General features: G+C 37.1%; 1 protein-coding gene and 2 pseudogenes across 1 annotated transcript; 2 read left to right on the forward strand and 1 right to left on the reverse strand.

The window, feature by feature from the left end:
- On the forward strand, nt 1–5,252 carry slc25a1a (solute carrier family 25 member 1a). Its single transcript, XM_052567925.1, has 9 exons — nt 1–364; nt 912–1,019; nt 1,760–1,859; nt 1,938–2,076; nt 3,243–3,327; nt 3,565–3,669; nt 3,772–3,887; nt 4,070–4,143; nt 4,398–5,252. Exons 1-9 carry the CDS (start codon nt 127–129, stop codon nt 4,510–4,512), a joined length of 1,080 nt encoding a protein of 359 aa, XP_052423885.1. The 5' UTR covers nt 1–126; the 3' UTR covers nt 4,513–5,252.
- LOC127966722 (notchless protein homolog 1-like) lies at nt 4,689–9,253 on the reverse strand (annotated as a pseudogene).
- LOC127966103 (E3 ubiquitin-protein ligase listerin-like) overlaps nt 8,857–23,124 on the forward strand; it is a 19,988-nt pseudogene continuing 5,720 nt past the window's right edge.

A 23,124-nucleotide genomic window follows, 5' to 3' on the forward strand; every position in this document is an offset into this window, starting at 1 on the left:
ATATTCATGAGCGCCCTCGCTGCCACTCCTCCGCAGTGGTCTTCCTGTGATTGTGTTGACAGACACATCTTGCCGGTCGTCACACATTACAGATTTTCACTTTTTCGCGTAAATTATTATTGAAACATGTCGTCTTTGTATAAGCCGTTTTCTGTTTCGGAAGGACCGTGCCAAGATGCGATACTGAGACGAGGATGCACGCCGCTACAGCATCCTGCAGCGCTGCCCCGGATTGCCTCCGCCGGCGGGGGCTCGACGCGCACCTTTACCCCAATTCCTAACATTTATCCAGGCCAGAGGAATCTAGCGGCCGCAGCAATCGGAGGGAGAAAAATCACCCACCCGTGGAAGGCTATTCTCGCAGGTAAGTGCGTACTGTGCTTGTGTTAGAAGCACACAAGCGCCAATGTTTTGGTGGATCACGCTATACCCGATTATGCGCGAGACCACAACAACAGTCATGCGTGATTAAGGATCAAATGTCTCCCATTTATAACCCCCTCCAGTCTGCCATTACTGTGAAACTCACTGTCAGTCCATGACATGCATGTCTTTTTTGGGGCAACCAAATGGTAGCTTCCAGAAATCTCATGTACTGACAAGTAGCTCATGTATTATACAGGGTTGGACACTTAAAACAGTTTGCTAATACTAACATAAACTAATATAAATGTCAGTTTAACTACTTAATCATATTCCAACATTGCAACTTTAACAACAACCACTTCTTTGGTTGGATAGTTCAAACATGTATGTCTTAAATAACCAAGCAGAACAAAAACAAAATGTCCTTGTATGAAACTGACTTGTCCTTGATTGAAGTCAAACAGCTGTATCAAATAGATTGACACTGATGTCAGTGAATGTAATTTAGATGCACTTTATTTACTGAAGATATTATTTTTACCCAGGTGGCATTGCAGGAGGCATTGAGATCTGCATCACATTTCCAACAGAGTATGTGAAGACCCAGCTACAGTTAGATGAACGAGCAAATCCTCCACGCTACCGAGGCATAGGTGAGGACGGCGACCATTATTAAAGGAATAGCTCACCCCAAAATGACAATTTTCTGAAAATGTGCTCGCCTTTAGGCTATCCAGGATGTAGAAGAGAATATTTCTTTGTCAGAACAGAATTGTAAAAAAGAAATCAACCACTAAAAAGTTTTAAACTACTTTTAAATCGGTTTATTCAGGTTAAAATACGGTCCCTGAATATATTATTGCTTCCGCTGGTGAAAAACTCAGAAGCGAATCAGAAGAGAAATATGCACAGATCAAGCAGTGTTTACAAGTGAAAACAGTTCTAAACAATGTGTTAGTGGATTTTGATGCAAGAAGACGACAGTGAATGAACAGTTTCATTGGAGGAAGTGTTATTAAGGATTATGGACTGATATTTTGGCCAGAAGCATCAGTTTAAAAATAAAATACTTTTATGGATTTGTTTGTTAAAAACGTTTCACTTCACAAGACATTCATTGATGGACTGGAGTTGTGTGGATTATCTGTGGATTATTATAACATTTTTATCAAATATTTGGATTCTCATTCTGACGGCACCCATTCACTGCAGAGGATTCATTGGTGAGCAAGTGATGTAATGCTAAATTTCTCCAAATCTTTCCAGATGAAGAAACAAACTCATGTACAGTAGACCTAAATGTTTTATTTTTGTGAACTATTCCTTATCTATACGAATGAACAAAATAGGTGAATGTTTAAATGAAATGCATAACCTGAATTTTTTTGCACAGGGGACTGTGTTAAGCTGACGGTGCAGGATCATGGGTTGAGAGGTCTATACAGAGGACTTAGTTCACTGCTTTATGGATCCATCCCGAAATCTGCAGTTCGGTAAAAAACGTTGGTCTTTAAGTGTTTGAGCCTAAATAGTGTCTCTTGCTGACACACTTCACTTTGACATTATGGCAGGTTTGGGACATTTGAGGTTCTTAGTAACCCAATGAGGGATGCCACGGGTCGGCTTGACAATAAAGGAAGTTTGCTGTGTGGACTTGGAGCGGGAATTGCAGAGGCGGTGTTGGTGGTCTGTCCAATGGAGACAGTCAAGGTAGGACTGTTACTGGTTGTCTTAGTTTTAAATCAAAAGAATACATCACCTTAAAGGCATAGTTCACCACATGTTGGTTCCCACTGACTTGCATAGTGTTTCTTTTTCTTCCTCCATACTATTTTTTTTTATTAGTTTATTTGTCAGGGACAATGCAGCGCACATTGTTACACACATAGTTATCACAATCAGAGCCATAACAAAATGTATAGATGTGTTGCATAGAAGGTTTCTAGCCGATAGGCTAATTTGCAACCCCAGTCCCTGGTCAGACCTTTCTAAAGGATAATCCAAATATATAGTTTTTAAAAGAACTACATAGTGTGAGTTACACAATTATGCAGCAAATACATTATATACTAACATCAGCATTTCACAGAGTCGTGACCATATTACACAAAACGGCACATCACGTAACAAAACAAGCCCCAAACACCCTGCCGTTCGCACTCACACACCGATAACCCCAATAGTGAGGGCCTGGGCTGCTACATGATTATCTCCCATACCCCAGACCCCGCCCTGTGGGGTGATCCTTGGCAGCCATGTGCAAACAACCAGGGATCCAACACAGACAATACATCACAACAAAACTGACTCAGTGGCCACATGTTTGATTTTCTTTCAGCCAGTGTTTCACCTTTCTATTAAATGTTTTCAGTTCGGTTTGTGTTTTTATTGCAGTTGGTAAATCATTCCAAAAATGGGTCCCTATCACTGAAAAACATGACTGGCCGAAAGTGGTTTTGCGCCCCTCTGCAATCCAGTCGCCACCCACTGCTCTCCTAGTGGCCACCCTCCTTGTGCTTGTTTTTGTCACAAAAGGGCAGAGTATGGCTGGAGCTAGATTATTGGCGCATTTAAAAGTCAGTTTAAGAAAAGAGAATTTAATAAAACTATCAAAATCTAGAAGCTTGTATTTCTGTACAATAAAACAGTGTTGCCACATAGTTGGTTTCTGATCCATTATTTTCAGTGCCTGTTTGTATAATGATATGAAAGGTTTGACTTTCGCCTGGGAGGCTTGACCCCATAAAGTAACACAATAAGATAAGTGAGAGATGGAAGTCATTGGGGACCAGCAACTGAAGGTGAACTAACCCTTTAACTAATCCTCTGTAATGTACATTTTCACTCAAAATATGTCCTGTTTGTATTATTTTAAGGTGAAGTTCATTCATGACCAGTGCTCTCTGAGGCCACGCTATCGAGGATTCTTCCATGGTGTACGGGAAATAATTCGAGATCAGGGTACTAAAATGAAATCACTACAACTTACTTATTCATAAAACCGGTAGGAGACAGATCACTCACAGAAAACTTAATGGAAGTTATAGCATCTATCAACAAGTGGGCCACGAAATGAAAAATAAAATAACATAATAAAATGTCTTTTTTTTATTGTTTTTAAAATAAAAAGTTAATAAAATATAACATTTAAAAAAATAAATAATCTTGCCTAATAGCATATTTATTCTATGTTTGTAGGTGTCCGAGGGACGTATCAAGGGCTGACTGCCACTCTTCTGAAGCAGGGTAGCAACCAGGCTATACGATTTTATGTTATGAACTTGTTGCGCAATTGGTACAAAGGTGAGGATGAGATAACTGTCCTTCATTTGACAGTAATATTTTGAAAGTAATTGATTTGAATATTGCCATTCAACAAAATGATCATCTTTGCTTTTTCTTCAGGTGATGACCCCAGTCGTGACATGCATCCACTGGTTACAGCATTGTTTGGCGCAACAGCCGGGGCGGCGAGTGTTTTTGGGAACACGCCACTTGATGTGGTGAAGACTCGAATGCAGGTCAGCAGAGACTGATGCTTATTATTTATTAAATAATAATAAAATGAATTATTTATTAATTAGTATAGAAAATGGTATTTAAGACCACTCGTGTATATATATATATATATATATATATATATATATATATATATATATATATATATATATATATATATATATATATATATATTTTTTTTTAGGGTTTGGAGGCTCATCGCTACAAGAACACGTTAGATTGTGCATTCCAGATTTTGAAGAATGAAGGCCCTCAAGCGTATGTTTTTTTATTGATTTAGAATCATTATTTCCTTTTGAATTAAATGTTCTATTATTAAGCCTTAAAGGGATAGTTCACCCAAAACTTTAAATTCTGTCATCTACTACACCCGTGAGCTGTTCCAAATCTGTATAAATTTCAAACCAAAGAGTTTCTGTTCTCCATTGACATCCGTATTATTTTACTGAAACTTTTCTGAACAGCTGAAAACATGACCTGTCCATAACATTTTTTTTAACTTTGCATCCCAGGTTCTACAAAGGCACGGTCCCACGACTGGGCAGAGTGTGTCTAGACGTGGCCATTGTCTTTGTTCTCTATGAGGAGGTTGTAAAGCTACTGAACAATGTCTGGAGAACAGACTGAAGACGCACCAGGTTGCAGAACTGATCGAGACAGACTGAACTATCCCAAACACAGTTGGCCACGTCAGTCAAGACTAAAGATCCAGACTTGAACTGTGACCTCTGGCCTAGAGGATTTAAACCATCAATCTGTGTCTGCATAGTTGAATCCGGGAGCTTGATCCATGAGAAAAAACCTGTAGCTTACGGTATATTTATTGACGCACAAAAATATTCATACATGAGCAAGCCTTTCATCATTTTGCAGTAAAATCGTGTGAATCATGTGAACAAGTGTCTTCTCACCACCATGCTTTTATAGAAGTAGTCGTGAGACAGTCTACTTATGTGGCATGAAATGTAATAGCACAACCATGTACGCAGAAATATAAACGTAATGCACATGATCTTTTGTCCTAGTTAACATGTACAGCTCTGAAAATGTGCTTTAAGTCTCAAAAATGGTAGAGGCTCAGACATTCGTGATACTCAATATAAAACTTGCATGTTGAGAGCAATCATGAAGACCAGGGCATTCAAGCTTGATGTTTTTATTTAATTTTTTTATACACTGTAAATGGCAGCTTTTTTTTTTAGTTATGCAATTTGTTTATAAGCTTCCTTGTTCCTAACACAAGCATTTCCCACAAAGGTTGCTTATTCTGTACTAGTCATGCTACTTTTGTTGTAGTGTCCGATATATATGCAGTGCTGCTTCACAACCGATTCAACACAGATTCAATAAACTAAAAAGGGTCAGTTTCCCGTCCCGTGACCTTGTTGAGTAGCCAATATTGATCAGTCGATCCAAACTCTTTGAATTCCATCTTAAGACTCTTCACGTCATACATGTGCTGTGCGATAACATCACACTGCTTTTGATGCTCTACAGTTGTTCATTCAAGATAAGGAAGCCACACGACACAGGTCCCATAAAAATCCTTTTACTGCTTGTTAAATGAGAAAACGTCTCTGCTGACGTAGTACGGCCCACTGTGACGATGCCGGTTATCTCTCGGCGCTGGAACAGACCCAGTTAATGCCGCCTGTATCACAGCATTCGGGATTAAGTTAATTACAAAGATTACACAGATTAGATTGGGTCAGTTCGCCTGCACTTCCACAGGGCAATTGCTTATTTGAGTGGGGCAAAAAAGGCAGCGGTTTATCTTCCTTCTATCTGGCCCAACAACATCAGAGAGCATTATATGTCAGCTATTGTGATACTCTCTCGAAGCGGTTTCATTGGACAAATAGGCTAGGGCTTAATGCTCCGACACTGCTGTCCACCAAGCTGTGGAGTGATGCTTTGAGACGCATGATTGGCTGTTGCGTGCAGAACCAGGGGTCGCTGGTTTCTCTGGGTTACTTCCTCCAACTAAAGGGGAACAGAAGAGAAGACATGCCATGTGTTCTTAGCAGGTGGTGTGGCACACCGCATTGTGTGTGTGTGTGGAAATAAATAATCGGTGAAGAGTCACTTACATCCTTAAACACTTGTCTTTTCCACCACTGGCCACTTTCTGACTGTCGGGACTCCAGTCAACTGCAAAAACCTGAGCAATGGAAGAAAGCTAGATTAGTGGTGTTTTTAGTATTTTGCTATGTGGTCATGTAGTGACCTGTCAAAAGCAATCTCTAAATGTGGCAAGTTATATGGTTAACCAATATGAAATATGCAAATTGTGGCTTATTTTATATATATTTATATACACATATATACATTTTTTTTTATTTGCCCCCAGTTTGGTGTAAGTCACAATTTTTAAATTCCCTTACATTTTTGGTTTCTAAATATCCATGATAATCCTAATATGAAAAATACAAATGAATGATTAATTTTAAAAATACATGTAGGTCAGTGTTGTCATTGTTCACAAAAATTAAAAAAAATGTGACAAAAATTATTATTATTCTTTTAGAAATTAATCAAATTAATTAATTAATGCATTACCATGACAAATAAAAATAAATGTTTAAGATAATATTTTTATATTAAAATATAATTAAATAAATAAATAAGTTATATATAAAAAAAGCCCATTAGAGAAACCATTTAAACTTAAAAAAATACTGAAACTGAAATTAAAGCCAATTAGAAATCTTGCCTAGGCAGCTAAATGAAATATTAAGTTGAAGTACTAAATTTCCTAAATCAAAAAAATAAAATCTAAATAAAAATATATTTTTTAAATGAAATGTAAATAAGGCTTATATGAAATAAAATCTTAATTTTAGATTAAAAAATAAATAAATTGCATGGCAACAATCTGTAGTAAACACTTTTAAGTTGAAGTACTACAATAATCCAAACTAAATAAAAAAATACAGCTATATAGAAATTTGACAAAATGATAAAAGCACATAAAATTACATCTCAAATAAAAATATATATATTACTAAAATATTATATAGGGTGCTGTCACTGCTGCCACTGACCAACAGACGGCTGTCTGCGGACCACATGACCACGAAGTGAGGTCAGGTACCTGGAAAAACAACAAAAAGAGGATTATACAGTCATTTAAAAACACTTTCACGAAGTTAGAGAAAACATATTAATGTTGTATTTCAAGAAACTCTTGGTTGTTGCCATGCACAGACGAGCAAAATAGACCAGCGCTGATGTGATCTGAGTGCCATCTAGTGTACACTACTGGAAGTACACTAAGGGTTTGTGTCACTAAAATGAATCCATTTAACAATAATGTAAAATTAATGTAGAATCTGTGTATTCATATAGAATATATGCATACTTTACAGACACTTTACATATTATATACTAATATTAATATTGAAATATACAGTAGTGAACATCTGAAGTGGATCGAAACCTTTCATCAAAGTTGTCCTAAAACCAAAACATCTTTGATGAACTTTTTTTTATCCACTTCAAACGTTGACTAACGTAGTAATGCAAATATTTTACAGAAATATGGTAGTATGCTATTCTGAAAAACAACAGCAACCAAATCAACCAAGGATCTGTGACCATCCTGCTTACTTCCCCGTCTTTCCATCCCAGATCTTTATAGACTTATCGAAGGAAGTGCTGGCAATCAACCGTGTGTCTGGTGAGAACAGCACCTCATTGACCAGCGCTTGGTGACCCGTCAGACGGGCCACTGGCTTCTTCTCCTCTGCTGGGTTCCATAAGAACATTGTGAAATCATCGGATCCTGACACCAGCCTCTCAAGACCTTCACCCTTGAAAAGACCAGATGTTCAGGTTTACACATGAATTCTTTCTCTTACGGGTCAGTGCTGTATATAGACTGGTCCCACTCTGACACTGTTGTAGCGCTTCAAAGCCTTTTCCTTGACCTCTTCCACTGTGGAAAGCAGAAACATTAACAGTAGTGTAGTGTATAATAATGAATCAACTGCAGGTGTTGAAACATACATGATCCAGAGAGATCCTGAGGGTTTATGGTTGCAGTATCTGGTTCAAAGGCTCTTGTGCGCAGAATGTAATCGGTGCTGAACGCCAGCGTGTTGACCCAGTGAGCATGACCTTGCAGTGTCCGACACTGAACCCCCTACAGCACAGACCAGAACAGATGTTCACACCATCATTCAATCAAACAGCCTCTTAAATACAGTTTCAAATTCTATTTAATCTGTCTCATCTTACATCTTTGGCTCTCCAGACTTTAATGGTTTTGTCCTCAGATGACGTGTACAGCAGACCATCACCTCCCCATTTTACACATGTCACAGACTGTGTGTGTCCGGTCAGGATCTTATCAAAGCGGCCCAAAACCATATCCCAGATCCGAATCGAACAGTCTTTACTGGTGCTACCCAAATACCGACACTCTGGGTTCCTGTGATGGAGTGAAAATTGCTGATTAATTGTTATGTTATTTTATTACTTTATTATAAAATGCTAAAATAACCAAATGAACACATTCACATTTACAAATATAAAACATACTGCAGACCAGCTGCAGTTTATCCGGACTGATGTCCAGCAGCACATTGAAGGGGGATCCGAGCACCTCACCGCTCTCATCCTGGGGCTGGATCAACACGCGCTCCGCGTCCACGCTCATCCTTCTCTTCAAACGAGAAACACATTGAACTGAAGTATACACTACCAGCACGTGAGGCACGAAAGTATCAAATACCTGTCAGTAAGATATTATAAATAAAAACAAACAATAATTCCATATCTATACAGAATACAAAAATGTCCACAAAGTAAAAACAGAAATACCTGACGTTATCTAACACAGCACACTCCAGGAGTGCAATACTACGTGATGTATTTTGGACGCTCGCGAACTGCGCGTGCCTGACATCATAACCGCGCGCCTAGTGTGACTCAAGTCTGAAAAGATGCAAAGGCTCAGTCGGCACAAGAATGGGTGGCAAAAATAAACAGAAGGAAAGGAAATGTTCGGGTAAGACGAATAAAAGTTATTCGATTATGAACATTTTCTAGCTACCATCCAAAACTGTAAAATAATATCAAAAGTCAGTGTAGCTAGCTCTGCAACAGTTCACATGGATAGCTCACTACAACAAATTAGTATTATGTGCTTCCTGTCAATCATTGTATCTTCACTTATCGTGTCTGTTATGTAAATCTGTGTTCTTAGGGTTCTGTCGTCACGTGTTTGTAGTGTAAAAAGACAGAAAGGGCATTAGTTGAGCAACCGTATATGATGTAACCTGACTATACTAATATACTATAATCATCTAGATAGGGAATGTTGATGAATGTATAATGACAGCCCTGTGTTTTCTGTCTTTCAGGCATCCAGCAGTGGCAGAGCTGCTGATCTGTTGTCCAGGGAAAGTGGCGTCATACCCGGGTTCGTAGGAGTTGGTGTCTCTTCCTCCAGTGATCCAGGATATGTACCTGCAGTACAGGGGGCCGAGGAGATAGACAATCAGGTTGATGCAGACTAAGAGAGATGCGGTCACTAAATTGAAGGTATAATTTATTGTTATTGATTGGAGTTCAGTGTTACCTAGTGGGCTAATGTTTGAAAATGGATGAGTAGAATTGTTAAAATGTGGATCACTAAGCACCATCACGTTCATTCTTGATCTCCACACACATTTTCTTAAGGGTTGAAGACTGTATCAGTTGTAGAGGTACATGGAGTTTCTCTTTTAAGTTGTTATTTGAGTTTAAGATGTTATTTCAAGTAATAGAAATGTTTTGCTTTTTAGTTTTTTAGTTTAAGTGATTCTTAGATGTATGTAGTTGTTGATTAAAACTGTTAAATAAAAGAACATTGTTGAGTATTTTCATGTACTGTGTTTTTTACTGGGACTGTTTTTTTTACTTTTGTTACTTACAGGCACATTTCAAATCCATCACTTAATATATTATAAATATTTATTAACATCTAACACAACACTGCATGTTATAGATAGAATTAATAAAATATAATGGCTATAAAAGGTATATTGAAAAAGCATTTATTTGAACTGCAAATATCAGAAAATAACCCGAAAAATCCAGTCCTGTGACATATGTATATAAAACATATACATTTCAATAAAATATTTCATTTAACTGACTCCGTAATTGAATGACTCCTAAACTCCTAAAATAAAAGAGTTTGGAGCAATGTGTCAAGAGCGACAGTCTGATGTTGTAAATGGTGTCCTCCCATATTGGCCTCAGATATACTGCCGAATATCAATGGTAATGGAAGAATGATAATTGTATATTATTTCTTGATATATTTATAATTGTATCTTGTATATAATATTATTAAGTGTCTGTGTAAATATACATTTTTCAGTTTAACTTTTTATTCAAATTGTAATATTGTCATTTTCAGTAAAAGAGTTTGGATAAATAAGAAACAGAGAAGTTTTCTCTAGTGGTCTCCGATATTTGGATCCCAATTCATATAGAGGCAGCAGGAAGATGTAAATGTTTAATTTAGTTGAATTTGAATGTTCAGTTTATTTTTTTTTGTGGTTGAATATATTTTCATCAGGACCACGATCGCCGTGTGTGAGAGGCCACACAGCAGGGCTTTGAGCAGCTGGTTTTAAAAGTGAAGAGGAGTCTGGCCCCCTACCCGAAGAGCATCATGGGTCACTGGCTCATCTCTCAGTATGACACATACTGTACTCTCCTGCTGCCTCGGCTGCCAGCACAGCTTTCCAAGCCGCATTTCCCCTGAATAAACATTCAGAGGCAATCAGCTTCTGTAAAGATGAAGTCCTGGATGTAAGATAAAGCGTATCTTAAGCTCAAAGTGAGAAAAAAATGACACACTGCAGATTTTTTGATGAATCTTGTAATTGCTCAGGTAAAAATTATCTTTGATTTTCAAGTTCTCCAAGACAATTTGATGAAAGAAACAGCTGACACTCTCAGTGACCAGCATTAAGTGTATGATATTTCCAAAAATGACCAGATGGTGACTTTGATTTTGATGAACTTGGTCATGTTTTATATTTGATTATATATGCAGTGTGTGCCTGATTAATAATAGTAGTAGTAGTTTATGTGTAGAAGATATTTTTATTTTATTTTATTTTTGTGCAGGATCATGCCAGATGAGGAGTGAGAGGCTAAGTTCATGCATCTGTTGACCAGCTCTTTGCTGGCTCTGAAGAGATTGCTGAGCATTTTACCCAAGCAGGACAGAGAGCTGCTAAAGGAGCGACTTACCCAACTCATTCTGGAAGTACAGCAAACACAAGACCCCACAGGTGAGCATAACCAGTATCCTAACCAGACGTGACCATGACAGGCAACTTTTCACATTACACCCACATCTAAATCTCATTGGCTCAAAATCCTCTCCAAACTAGCTTCATATTAAACATTAAATATACTGTGAATTGTTATTAAAAATGGAAATATATTAAAATAGAGATGTTGGTATGTTTTGCTTTTATTGAGAACAGAAAAATGACTAGGGTTTGGTGTAAGAGGTCACTGTAATCTGCAGTGTTATTAGATTATTCACAGTGTGTTTTGTACTGATTGTTACCTGTTTACTTGAAGATCCACATCAGGTGTTTTAGATTCAGTTCTGTTTTATTTTCTAGATTTGAGGAGCATTCTTTGAGCTGATTGCCACCATGTGTGTGCACACACCCCAACTGATCCAGGCAGAAGCGGCCCGAGCATGTTCTGCTGTGCTGCCTCCTCTGTGGGATGCGGTTCTCCATATTCTGTCCTCTGTTGATGTGAGACTGATTATTTTGTACACCGATATAATACATTAAAATACATTACTGTTTAATAGTTTGGGGTCAGTAAGGTTTTATTTTTTTTGAGCAGCAAAAACTACTGACAACTAACACAAAATCGTTTTCAAAATCGACAAAGACTCGCCTGCGATGTTGCCAAGTCTGTGGTTGTTTTTCATGTCCGTGGGTCAAAGCGACCCCAATACAAATAACGTGATATTAAGCCCCTAAAATGCTAATATTACCAAGGCAACCCTGCTAAAAAACGTATATTTTAATCCCGGGAACCAATTTTTTTATCGGGGAACCTTCTGGAACGCGATTGTTCTAGTTTTGGACTAGTTTTGAGAAGCAACTGGGCAGGATTTGTTGTGAAAACCTGGCAACCCTGAACTGAACGCACGTGCTGGAGATATACTTCTAATTACAGGAGCCTCTTTAATGATGAGATGTGCATGAGAATCGCAATTGATTTTTTGCACAGCCCTAATTTATACATATATATATATATATATATATATATATATATATATATATATATATATATATATATATATATATATATATATATATATATATATTTATTAACAAATCTTTTTAACCCCAAACTTTTAAATAGCTGTGTAAATATTTTTTTATTAATATTTATTTTAAATAATAAACAACACAGAACCCATATTTTCCAGCTCTGCCATAACCTGTATTCATTATAAGAAGAAAGCTTTTGATGCAGTCTAATAGAAATGTCATTGCATCTTAGAGCTGTGTTGTCAGCGGTGATTTAGAATCACTTCCATGATGTGATCTCTGTGCAGAACTGCTGGACACATGTCAGTGCTAGGAAAGGTGTGATGCAGAAGCTCTGGGGGCTTCTTAAAGAAGGAGGTCGAGGTCTTGCAACATCTCTGCATCCAAACCTGCTCCTGTTTATAAGCAAACTGCCAGCAGAGGTCACACAGCCCAACCTGCACTTCTCCAGGACATTCCTCTCATCAGTCATACAGGGGTAAGGAATGTCATATAGTCATTCATCCTATAGTCAAGTACCTGCAGCAGAATCACCTTTTTAAATTTGCTACATTACTTCTTCTATATACTTCAACTAATTTCATATTATTTTTTTTGCCTCAAAAATAATAAGATCTTTACATGTGGCTGTGGACCACAAAACCAGTCAAAAGTGTCATTTTTTTTAAACTGACATTTTATACATCATCTGTAATCTGAATAAGCTTTCCATTGATGTATGGTTTGTTAGGATAGGGCAATATTGGGCTGAGATACAGCTATTTGAAAATCTGAGGGTGCCAAAAAAAATAAATAAATCCGCAATGCATGTTACCACTAAAAAATTAGTTTTTATATATTTGCGGTAGGAAATTTACAAAATATCTCCATGGAACATGATCTTTACTTAATATACTAATGATTTTTGGCATAAAAGAAAAATCTATAATTTTGACGCATACAATGTATTTTTGGCTATTGCTACAAATATTCTTTTGCTACTTATGACTGCTTTTGTGCTGCAGGGTCACATATGAGGGAAATAAATTGTGTTTTTCCCTAGTATAATAAGTCCACTTATAAAGTTTCTCTATAATTATAATTATATGTGGGGGGGGAATAATACAATAAAAAAAATCATTTTAAAACATTTTAAAAAATCAATTATTTCAGAATTTTGACTGGTAGTTTATATTTGCACTTTTTAATTGGTTTTCCTTTATTCTGGTCTGTTTGGTCCAGGATGTCGAGTGATCGTGCCACGTCCAGTCCCTCACAGAGTGCAGCCATTATTTTCACCACATTGGAGTGCCTTCGGTTTATCATCCTACAGAATGCTGGAGACAAGCAGGAGCAGAGAAACATCCAGAACATGCTGATCTCAGAACAGGTCCGTGGATCACAATGAAAAGGCCTCCCTCTAATATCTCATGTACTGTACTCTCTCTTCACAGCTCCTGCTGTTGACTGACAGGGCTCTGGGAAACCCATCGCTGCAGACGGGTCCTCTGTTCCCTCAGGTCTCAGATATGCTGCTCTCCTGGGAAAAGCAGGTGGCTGGGAAAAAGACTCCCACCTTTCAAAGACTGCTCTCAGACTTCTGGGAGAGTCTGGGTCGCTTGTGTACAACTTCCGTAGACTATGAAGAAGCCAAGCAAACCGCCCTGGAGGGCATTCCATCACTCCTGCAGATTATACATAACCCGAACAGTGCCAGTAAACAGACTAAGATGAAGAAAATTTGCTTCACGGACAAGGAAGAAAGAGGCCAAGGAGAGGAACCTCCCAGGGAAACTCCAGCGGTGGACGAGCAGCGCTGTCCCTTGAGAAATACACACCTGCTGGATTTAGTGTGCCAGCTGGCGAGGCTCAACATGGTGTACATGAGCGAACGTGAGTCGGAAAGGCACCTACGCTTTCTGTCTCAGCTGCTCGGGGCGTTCCCAAGTCCTCAGGTGTTCCAGGTGCTGCTGAGGCCGGAGGAAATGAAGCCTGAAATGGAGTCGGAGCTCTGACCGCTCGCTGAGAACGCAGCTGTCCACTTTCTCCTACAAAGAGTGACTGTATGGTTAAAACAAAACGACAGAAAGGACACTGACTTCCTGGTGGACATGGTTTTCAGTTCCCTGCAGTGCTGCAGCTCCAGTGATGACAAGACGATGATCCTCAACCACATCAGTGTAAGAGACCCACATGTTTAGGGGGATTGGGATGATATGGGGATATATTAAAGCAATAACCCACGAGATGATGTATTTCAGTGTATTTACCATGTTTAAAAGTCTTTTATCGTTAGGCATGACACAAAGTGACAACATCAGCATAAAAACAGACACCAGTCTAAATAATTGTATAATAACGTTTTCACAAAAGTCTTGATATGATATGATATTATATGATATGATATAATATAATAATGTAATAATATTTATAAAAAGGGCTCTCAGTAAAATTTTTATTCTGTTTAACTTGTTGGATTTTTACTTGCTTTGCCATTTTTATTTTTAGCCTTGCGGTCATGTTTGGGTGACAGTAAGATATTTGTATTTTTTATTTTTAAGGAATTAATACTTTTATTCACCAAGGAAGTGTTGTATTAACCAAAAGTGACCAAAAAACTTCTTGTAACATCATAAATATCTTTACTATTCAAAATATATTTTGAAGTATAAATATTATTAAATTAATATAAATATAAGTTAAAACATTTTCCATCAGTTTCCTTCGAAAACAAGAAAAAATCTTACCAAACCCAAACCTTTTGTATGTTTTGAATGAAATGTTACATTTTCCAACGGTTTTTTTCTTCACATCTGTCTATAAAAAGACGTTCTCTCTCATTTACAAACATGTAATATCAATAATCAGTTATTTGTCTTTTTAAAACAGAGGGATTTGAATTGGAGTCTGACTCTCCAGCTTAATGAAAAGGTATCTGTTTTAATTCTCATTCTTTGTATTGAAGAAATATGAGTTAAATATGACTTTCATGGTAATTATGCATGTCATCACTACTCAAAAACTACCAAACCTGACCTATTTACTTTTATAAAACAAGCTCTTGAATCACAAATTTTAAGGAATAAAATACCAAAATTCATCTATCTGAGTATTATTATGTGTTGCAAATGTCTTATTGAATGTATAGCTTACATGAAATAATGCTGTTTGTCCCTTTCTTCTCTCTGCAGAGCCTCTCATTGGCAAGGCCTATGTCAAGTAGATCATTGACAAGCTTCACGCCACCCTGTCAGAAGCAAAGGGCATGTCAGACGCTGGTCACTTTCATCTCTGATATGGCTGCCACCTTCTTTTCTTCGGTTAAGGGCTCCCTGCTGCTGGCGTCTGCGATGACTGACTGTTTTCCAGCTTTGTGCACAGGACCAAATCTTCACTCACCTCTCAGGTACAGTTCTCCAAACCATCAAGAAGTCAAACATTTGTCTATGAAGAATGTGTTTCTCAATTGATTTCAGTATTACACAACCAAGAATGTCTCCTCAACTGTGTGTATTGCAGATGCTCTTCTTCTGAAGATTCAGCAAACCTACACTGCTGGCATTCAGTCATTGATCACTCACCTGGGTGCAGGGGTCACAAAGGGCACCCTCCTCCACAACATTGGACTCTGGGTTAAAAGTCAGCCGCTCACCATACCACAGATTGTCAAAAGGTGTCAAAAGAGTGCATCTATTGGTCTTTAGATAAATGTGTTTTATCTGAATACTGTTACTTTTTTATTTGGATTGCTGGAAGAATTATTTGGGAACTAGTCTCAGTCTCCTCTGTTATTAATGTCCTGGTGCATGCAAGAAAAAGTATTTTCACAGCTTCATAAAATTCTGGTTGAACCACTGAAGTCACGTGGACTATTTTATCGATGTCATTGCTACCTTTCTGGGCCTTGAACATGGTAGTTCCATTGCTGTCTATGGAGGGTCCGAAAACTCAGGTTTCATCAAAAATATCTTAAATTGTGTTTTGAAGATGAACGGAGGAGGTCTTATGTGTTTGGAATAACATGAGGGTGAGTAATATAGTTGAAGTCACAAGTTTAAATACACCTTGCAGAATCTGCAAAATGTAACTATTTTACACAAAGGTATCACACAAAATGCATGTTATTTTTTATTTAGTACTAACCTGAATAAGATATTTCACAAAAAAGACGTGTACACATAGTAAGAGAATAATAGCATTTATATTATTAGAGAAAATAATAGTTGAATTTATAAAAATGGCCGTTCAACATCCGTTTACATACACTTGATTCTTAATACCGTGCTGTTACCTGAATGATCCACCGCTGTTTTTTTTCTCGTTTCCTGATAGTTTTTCACAAGTCCCTTGTTTGTCCTGAACAGTTAAAAGGCCTGCTGTTCTTCAGAAAACTACTTTAGATCCCACAAATTCTTTGGTTTTCCAGCAAAATTGTGTATTTGAACCCTTTCCGACAGTGACTGAATGATTTTTAAATCCATCTTTTCACACTGAGGACATCTGAGGGGCTCATAACTTTTACAGAATGTATAAACTCTCACTGATGCTCCTGAAGGAAAAATTATTAATTTTTTGTAAACTTGATTAAAACCGTAAATGACAGAATTTTCATTTTTGGGTGAACTGTCCCTTTAAAATGGTGAAAATATGTCATTTTAATGAATAATCTTTGTGCATCTCTGCAGTGGGTGAAACACCCTCTACTGTATGGTCGTCTCAGAGTCACTGGTGAATACCCCTTCATGCACTTACGGACTAACCAGCTGTCTGCACACCTGTGTAAGTGCATTACTGGGCAGACTCATCTTCACTGCAGCTTCACCTGATGACCAGCAGGTGGAGGCAGACCTCTCTGTGAGACTCAATCATCTAGCTTTTGGTAGCAGTGATCTTGTAAGGTAATCATTTTTCAAGAATTTTTGCTCATGCATTACACATTCTGAAAGGATAATTTAGGGATTTTTTTAGAGGAGGATGTATTCTGATAGTGTGTAAAGTGAATCAGTCTTTATAACAGTGTATTATTTTAATGAAATGCACACAAATATCACTTTTTATTCCCTAATACATCTTATTATGATTTAATGCTAGTTTTATGATCAATGCACGATTAATGCGTTTATCGTGAGGACAAACAAATAATGCAATGAAATATGTGTCGAAAACTGATGCATATAAAAAAAATGATAAAGTAGGCTTTATAGAGTTAAAATAAAGTGTCACCAATTCTTGTTTTAATGTAGTTTCAGAGATTTTAGAGCAAAGGATCCACAATGACAGCCTGATCCAAACTACTCTGTTAGACACACTTTTCAAAAGGTCAACTCATTCATGTGATTGATTTATTTCTGTGCATTTTCAATAGTAATGGCTTCCTATCAATTAATCAATTCAATAGTAATGAAAGCTCCTTAACTGGCAGGACAGAGAGCAGGACTGCATCGATAGTGGGATTCTAATCATATACACACACACACCGCACATGATAGGCTGAGCAACACCCATCTCACTAACTTAAGTGATGTGAAAGAATAATGTTGTGGTTGTGTAGGTGTGCGCGGCTGTCTGGCCGTGCTGCTCTGCTGTCTACAGGCCGACACGGCTGTGGAGGATGAGATCTTGTTGGCTGTCGTAGCCACGATTGCTGAATGGAGGAACATTAGAGAGCAGTGGTTCCTCTTCAACAGGTGAGACTGCCTCGGCTGTGTGTATCTCTGTAATGAGGAAGACAGCAGTGGCAGTCATATTTATGCCAGAGCTGTGGCCGTGATGCAGTGGGTGATGCAGGTTTTTATCTGCCCTCTTCATTGTAGCTTTCCAATAGTAAACAAAAAATTCATAAAATGTAAAAAAAAAATATATATATATACAAACACGCATATATGCACACATGCAACTTGAAATAATATGTAACGGTACATAAACATTTTGAATGCATTTTTGGAAAATGCATTCATACCATCAATGCAGAAAAACTGAAAAATTATCATAATATTTTTCCTATCCAATCTTTACTATATTTTTGGAATAAAACATTTAAAATCTAAATTCAGTGAGTAATACAAAAAAATCTGGATTATAATAGCTAGAATAACAATGTTAAATGTATCAAGAATGTAGACTTCAAGTAATATAGAATAAAATACAAACATATTAATTAAAAAGAAGAAAATCTCATTTTCCTCTCTGCTATATCATAAGAATAAAAATACAATTTAATAAGTAATAATAAAAAAAATAGTTATCATAGCATTTTTTTTTTCAAGATTGTCAAGCTTCTTTTCACTTTTTTTTTCACTTTTTTTTAAAATGATGCCTAACAATATATAAACATATTTTTAAAATTAAAAAAATGTTTTAAAGCTGAAAAAAATAAAAATCAACAAAACTTTTTTATTCCCTTTTTACTATATCTTTAACTTAAAAATATATTAAAAAAAAATTATATATAATTTTAATTCAATTGTTAAATTAAGTATAATTTATTATAATTGTTTAATTAAATAATTGTTTTCTTTTTTTTTTACTTTGTGTCCATTTGCAGTGACCCCTGAGAAGTGTCTAGCTGCTGAATGGTGGATCATTCTCCTACAGTCTTGGGAAACACTCATTGGGATCTCCTGCTCTGCTCAGTGCTGGCATGGCTTGAGGTGAGATTTCTTTCTCCATCTTCATTCACACTTGTGTGTATGCAGTAGACAGGCTCACAGCCACCCTTTCCAGAAATTTCCACCCCAGTGCACAATCAAATCTGCATTTTGAATAGATCTTATTTAAACACAAGGTGTAAAATGAGATCTGAGATGCTTTACACATATGGCTGATCTTATAAATAATCACACCTACTCTGAGAACCGTGCTGCATACAGACAACAATCTGAGCGAATGTCATTTTTAATCAGCGCAACATGTAATTGTGTGTTTTTCACAGACTGCCAGTGAGAACAGCAGCATGTTCTGGAATCCATGGGTGCAGCTGTTTGTGTGTCGAACTGTGAGCCGATCGTAAGGCTGAGTGAGTTTTTCACATCGCTCCCTGCTGGTGTGGAGGAATGGTTTTGAAAGACGTCCATATGCTCACCGAGGCTGCATTTATTTGATCAAAAATAATAATATTGTGAAACATATTACAATTTAAAATAACTACTTTCTATCTTATTATATTTTACGATTTAGTTTATTAGTGGAATAGTGAAGCTGAATATCCAGTCTTCAGAAATTCACATAAAAAATATAAAAAAAATAAACATAATTAATGCTCCTTCACTACACAAAACAACAACAAAAAAATCTATATCTACAAGCCATTCAAACTTAGTAATCATGTTTGCATAATAGGCCTTGTGACTCATCCATAGCGTTAACCTAGAAATCATTTTATGCTACTTGTATCATTTATACTTCTGGAAACAAGTTTAATGGAAACATGATGTCTGGTGGTTAAATGTCAAACTTTTGTCTCAGTGGACTTTACAGAGCCAGATGACCCTTTGTTCCCCCTGCCGGCATTGAGGGCAGTGGGGGAGGCTCTACCTACATCCCTGTGGAGCTGCTCACACAGAATAAACTCCCTCCTCGGTTTGTGGCCGACCAGAGGAGCAGTCTGCCAGAGCCCCTCCAGACCCTGCTGAATACCCTCTCACCCCTGCTGCTCTTCAAAGCCCGGCCGTTACAGCTCGCAGTCTACCACATCCTACACAAGTACTGACTCTCTCGCTTTATTTGAACTTCTGCTTCACTCTGACTCCACACAGTAGACATTTAAATAGGTCATATAATGGAAAGCTCACTGTTTTGAAGGAATAGTTACCTAAAAAGGAAAATTTGCTGAAATTTTAGCATCACCTGCTCACCAATGGATCCTCTGCAGTGAATGGGTGCCGTCAGGAGGGGAGTTCAAACATCTTATAAAAACTTCATAATATTCCACGAACCTCCAGTCCATAAATTAAGGAATTATGAAGTAAAAAGCTACGTGTTTGTAATAAATCCTTAATTTTTTGGCCAAAGTAGCAGTCCTTCATCTACAATAATGCTTCCTCCAACAAAAAATAAATAAATAAAATGTTGTACTCTCACATCAAAATCAACTGAGAGTTCCGTTTTCTATTTCCGTTTTGGACAGTTTTTGCCCTTAAATGGTGCTTGATCTGTGCATATTTATCTCCTTATTGAGACGAAATTACTTTTTCTTTGAAAAAACAATGTTATATATAGAGGACTTTAGCCAGAAGCAAGGGTTTGAAGTAAAAAATTACTTAAGTTCAAATCACAAGATGTTAATTGATGGACTGGAGTCACGTGGATTACTTATGGATTATTATGATGCTTTTATCAGCTGGTTGCACTTTCTTTCTGATGGCACCCATTCAATCTAGAGAATACAATGGTGAGCAAGAGATGTTTTATTTTTTTATTTTTTCAAATATGTGGAAATTTCTAAACATTTTCAGCAAATTTTATTTCATGTGAGAACTTTTCCTAAAGTTCTGTATAATGTAGATATAGTGTAGGTATACTCTAAATGTCCTTTCACATGATCAGCAACCATAAGCAAATGAACATAAGTACAGCACAGTACTTGGTACAGTAGAAAAAACAAACTTTTTAATACTAAAGAGTCAGTTGAAAGGCAGAAAATGGTCTTACTAAACTAAATTACAACTATTTGTGGTGCAGGAAAACTTGTTTAACATTATAATTGGACTTGTGGGGAAAATGTGTCTTACCACCTAGACATTGTTTGTTTTCTACCTGTTCTGCAGCGTCTGCAGAAACGCTATAATGGACTTTCCTGTAAGTTGCTTTGGTAGGAAAGTATCTGTCTAGAACATAATTGTAAATGTAATTGAAATGAATACTCCAAGGGCCGGCCGGTTTTTGCATCGCCTTAAGGTCATATTGTACGGAAGAAGTTTAATCCACAATGCGTTCTGCTTTGGGTTTAATTAAATATGCTTCATTGAGAGCACAAGCCTCTGGGAGAGAAACAGTTTTATATTCCACGGGGTTAGCGGAGATCTCTGTGCTGTTGTCCATTACAAACCTTTGAAGGAGCTTCAGTGCTGGCGTGGAATCGTCTCAGGAGAAATGTGAGTGACGTGTTCCTGTCTTTGTTGCCAGAGAGTGACAGTGAGAGTGCCAGCGCTAAATCTGATGACGAAGATGGAGAAGAACCATGCTTGGTAGACACACAAAGACACTCTTCCACACACACTGGCCCTTAAAAGTCTCTATTGTTATGTTTTTATTTATTTATTTTATTTTATTATTGTATTGTCTAAAATATAAAATAACTAAAATAATGCAGTAAACATGTTTATACATTTTATTCATATAATTTTCATAATAATATATCATATATGATGTAACAGTGACTTCTGGGAATGTCCTTTCACTGTTTTCATTCAGTTTTATATATATATTTAATTTTTATCTATATTTTCATTATTTAATTATTGTGTTTACTCTTATATAATGGTTTTTGTTTTAAGTATTAATTTAAAATATATTATTATTTAAAATATCTGTTTAATATTTGTTTAATGTTGTTATTTAATAAACTAATGCCACTTCACTTACACAGTATTTTTAATACTTTAATGGACTGGCGTTTTTTGATTATTGTTATGCTTTTATGACTTTGTTGTATGCTGTTTTATTCTTTTATCAGCTGTTTCTGATGTTATTCAAAATATCAGTTTAAAATGTTATTTATATCTAATATATTTTTGTATATTAGATTTTTTATTTTTTGTGGGGTCACCCAATGTTATCTAGATGACTTATTGTGTGCACTTCCTGTAGGTTTCCTCCAGGAGCACTGATGAGCACAGAAAAGCTCTTGGAGAATATTCTAGGTTGCGTGCAAATGGGTGAGTTTGCAGTGGTGCAGCCCCTCAGTATGGAGCACTGCTTCATCCTGGGATATCTTCTGGCCTGGAAACTCCTCTTAACCTTCTTCAAGGCTTCATCATCTCATGTAAGTAAAAAATGTATAATTCTCTGGAACATCAACCAATATGGGTTTTTCTCTAGCCGGTGGCCGATATATTATGCCATTTTTTAAAAATTATTTTTCCTTTCTCCCCTTCATCTCGTAAAATATATTTTAAGTAAATGTTTACTGCAGGGTACAAGATAAGCCACTACTACTAAGTCATAGTAATAATAAATGGCCCAAAAGCACCTTCTCCCAAAAATTCTGAAGGACACCAGTGTTTCCCACAGAATTGCAAATGCAAATCCTTTCTCTGCCAGCTGGAGGCGCTGTTGGAGCGGGAGATATAGCAGTTTCCCCGGTAACGGCTGTAATCAAAGAAGCGCTGCGCTCACAAACACTACTTTATCAGTTATTACAAGAAAGACTAAAAGACAATTCAAAGCTTTTCTGAAGATGGTCGGTTCTTTTCAAAGATACATTCAAATAAAACCCCCCGCGCTGCATTTTAATTTTGAAACGTGTAGTGCTGAGTTAAGTCAAGGAATTATAAGCCTTTTGGAAAATCTATTTGTGGTGGTCAGTTTTGATATTGTGAAGAGCCACCACAAATAATTCAATGTATGTGAAACACTGGACACTGCTAAAAGTCAAATGGCCATAATCTAAGTGATAACTAAAATAAAAGAGTTTACTCATAATTACACAGCCTGCAGCTCACGAGCGAAGACACCATGAAGGCTATTGTTGGACCCACACACACATTTCATGAGGAAAGTTAACATGCACATTACAATCAGCCCAGAAGTTTTGTCTGAGAACTGCAATTCTATTTTCACATGTGTGGGTAAAACGTACAGGGTTAAACGTAATTACGCTTTCGAAACTGTTTTCCCCTGCCATCATTAGCTGAAGCTGTGTGTGAGCAAGCCGCGGCTGCAGAGTATGAGCTGCTCCGCCTCACGCAGCCTCATGGAGCGTTTCCACTGGCATGTAGCATGCGCAGCAGAA

This window comes from Carassius gibelio, chromosome B10 (genome assembly GCF_023724105.1).
Source record: "Carassius gibelio isolate Cgi1373 ecotype wild population from Czech Republic chromosome B10, carGib1.2-hapl.c, whole genome shotgun sequence".
Classification (NCBI taxonomy): domain Eukaryota; kingdom Metazoa; phylum Chordata; class Actinopteri; order Cypriniformes; family Cyprinidae; genus Carassius; species Carassius gibelio.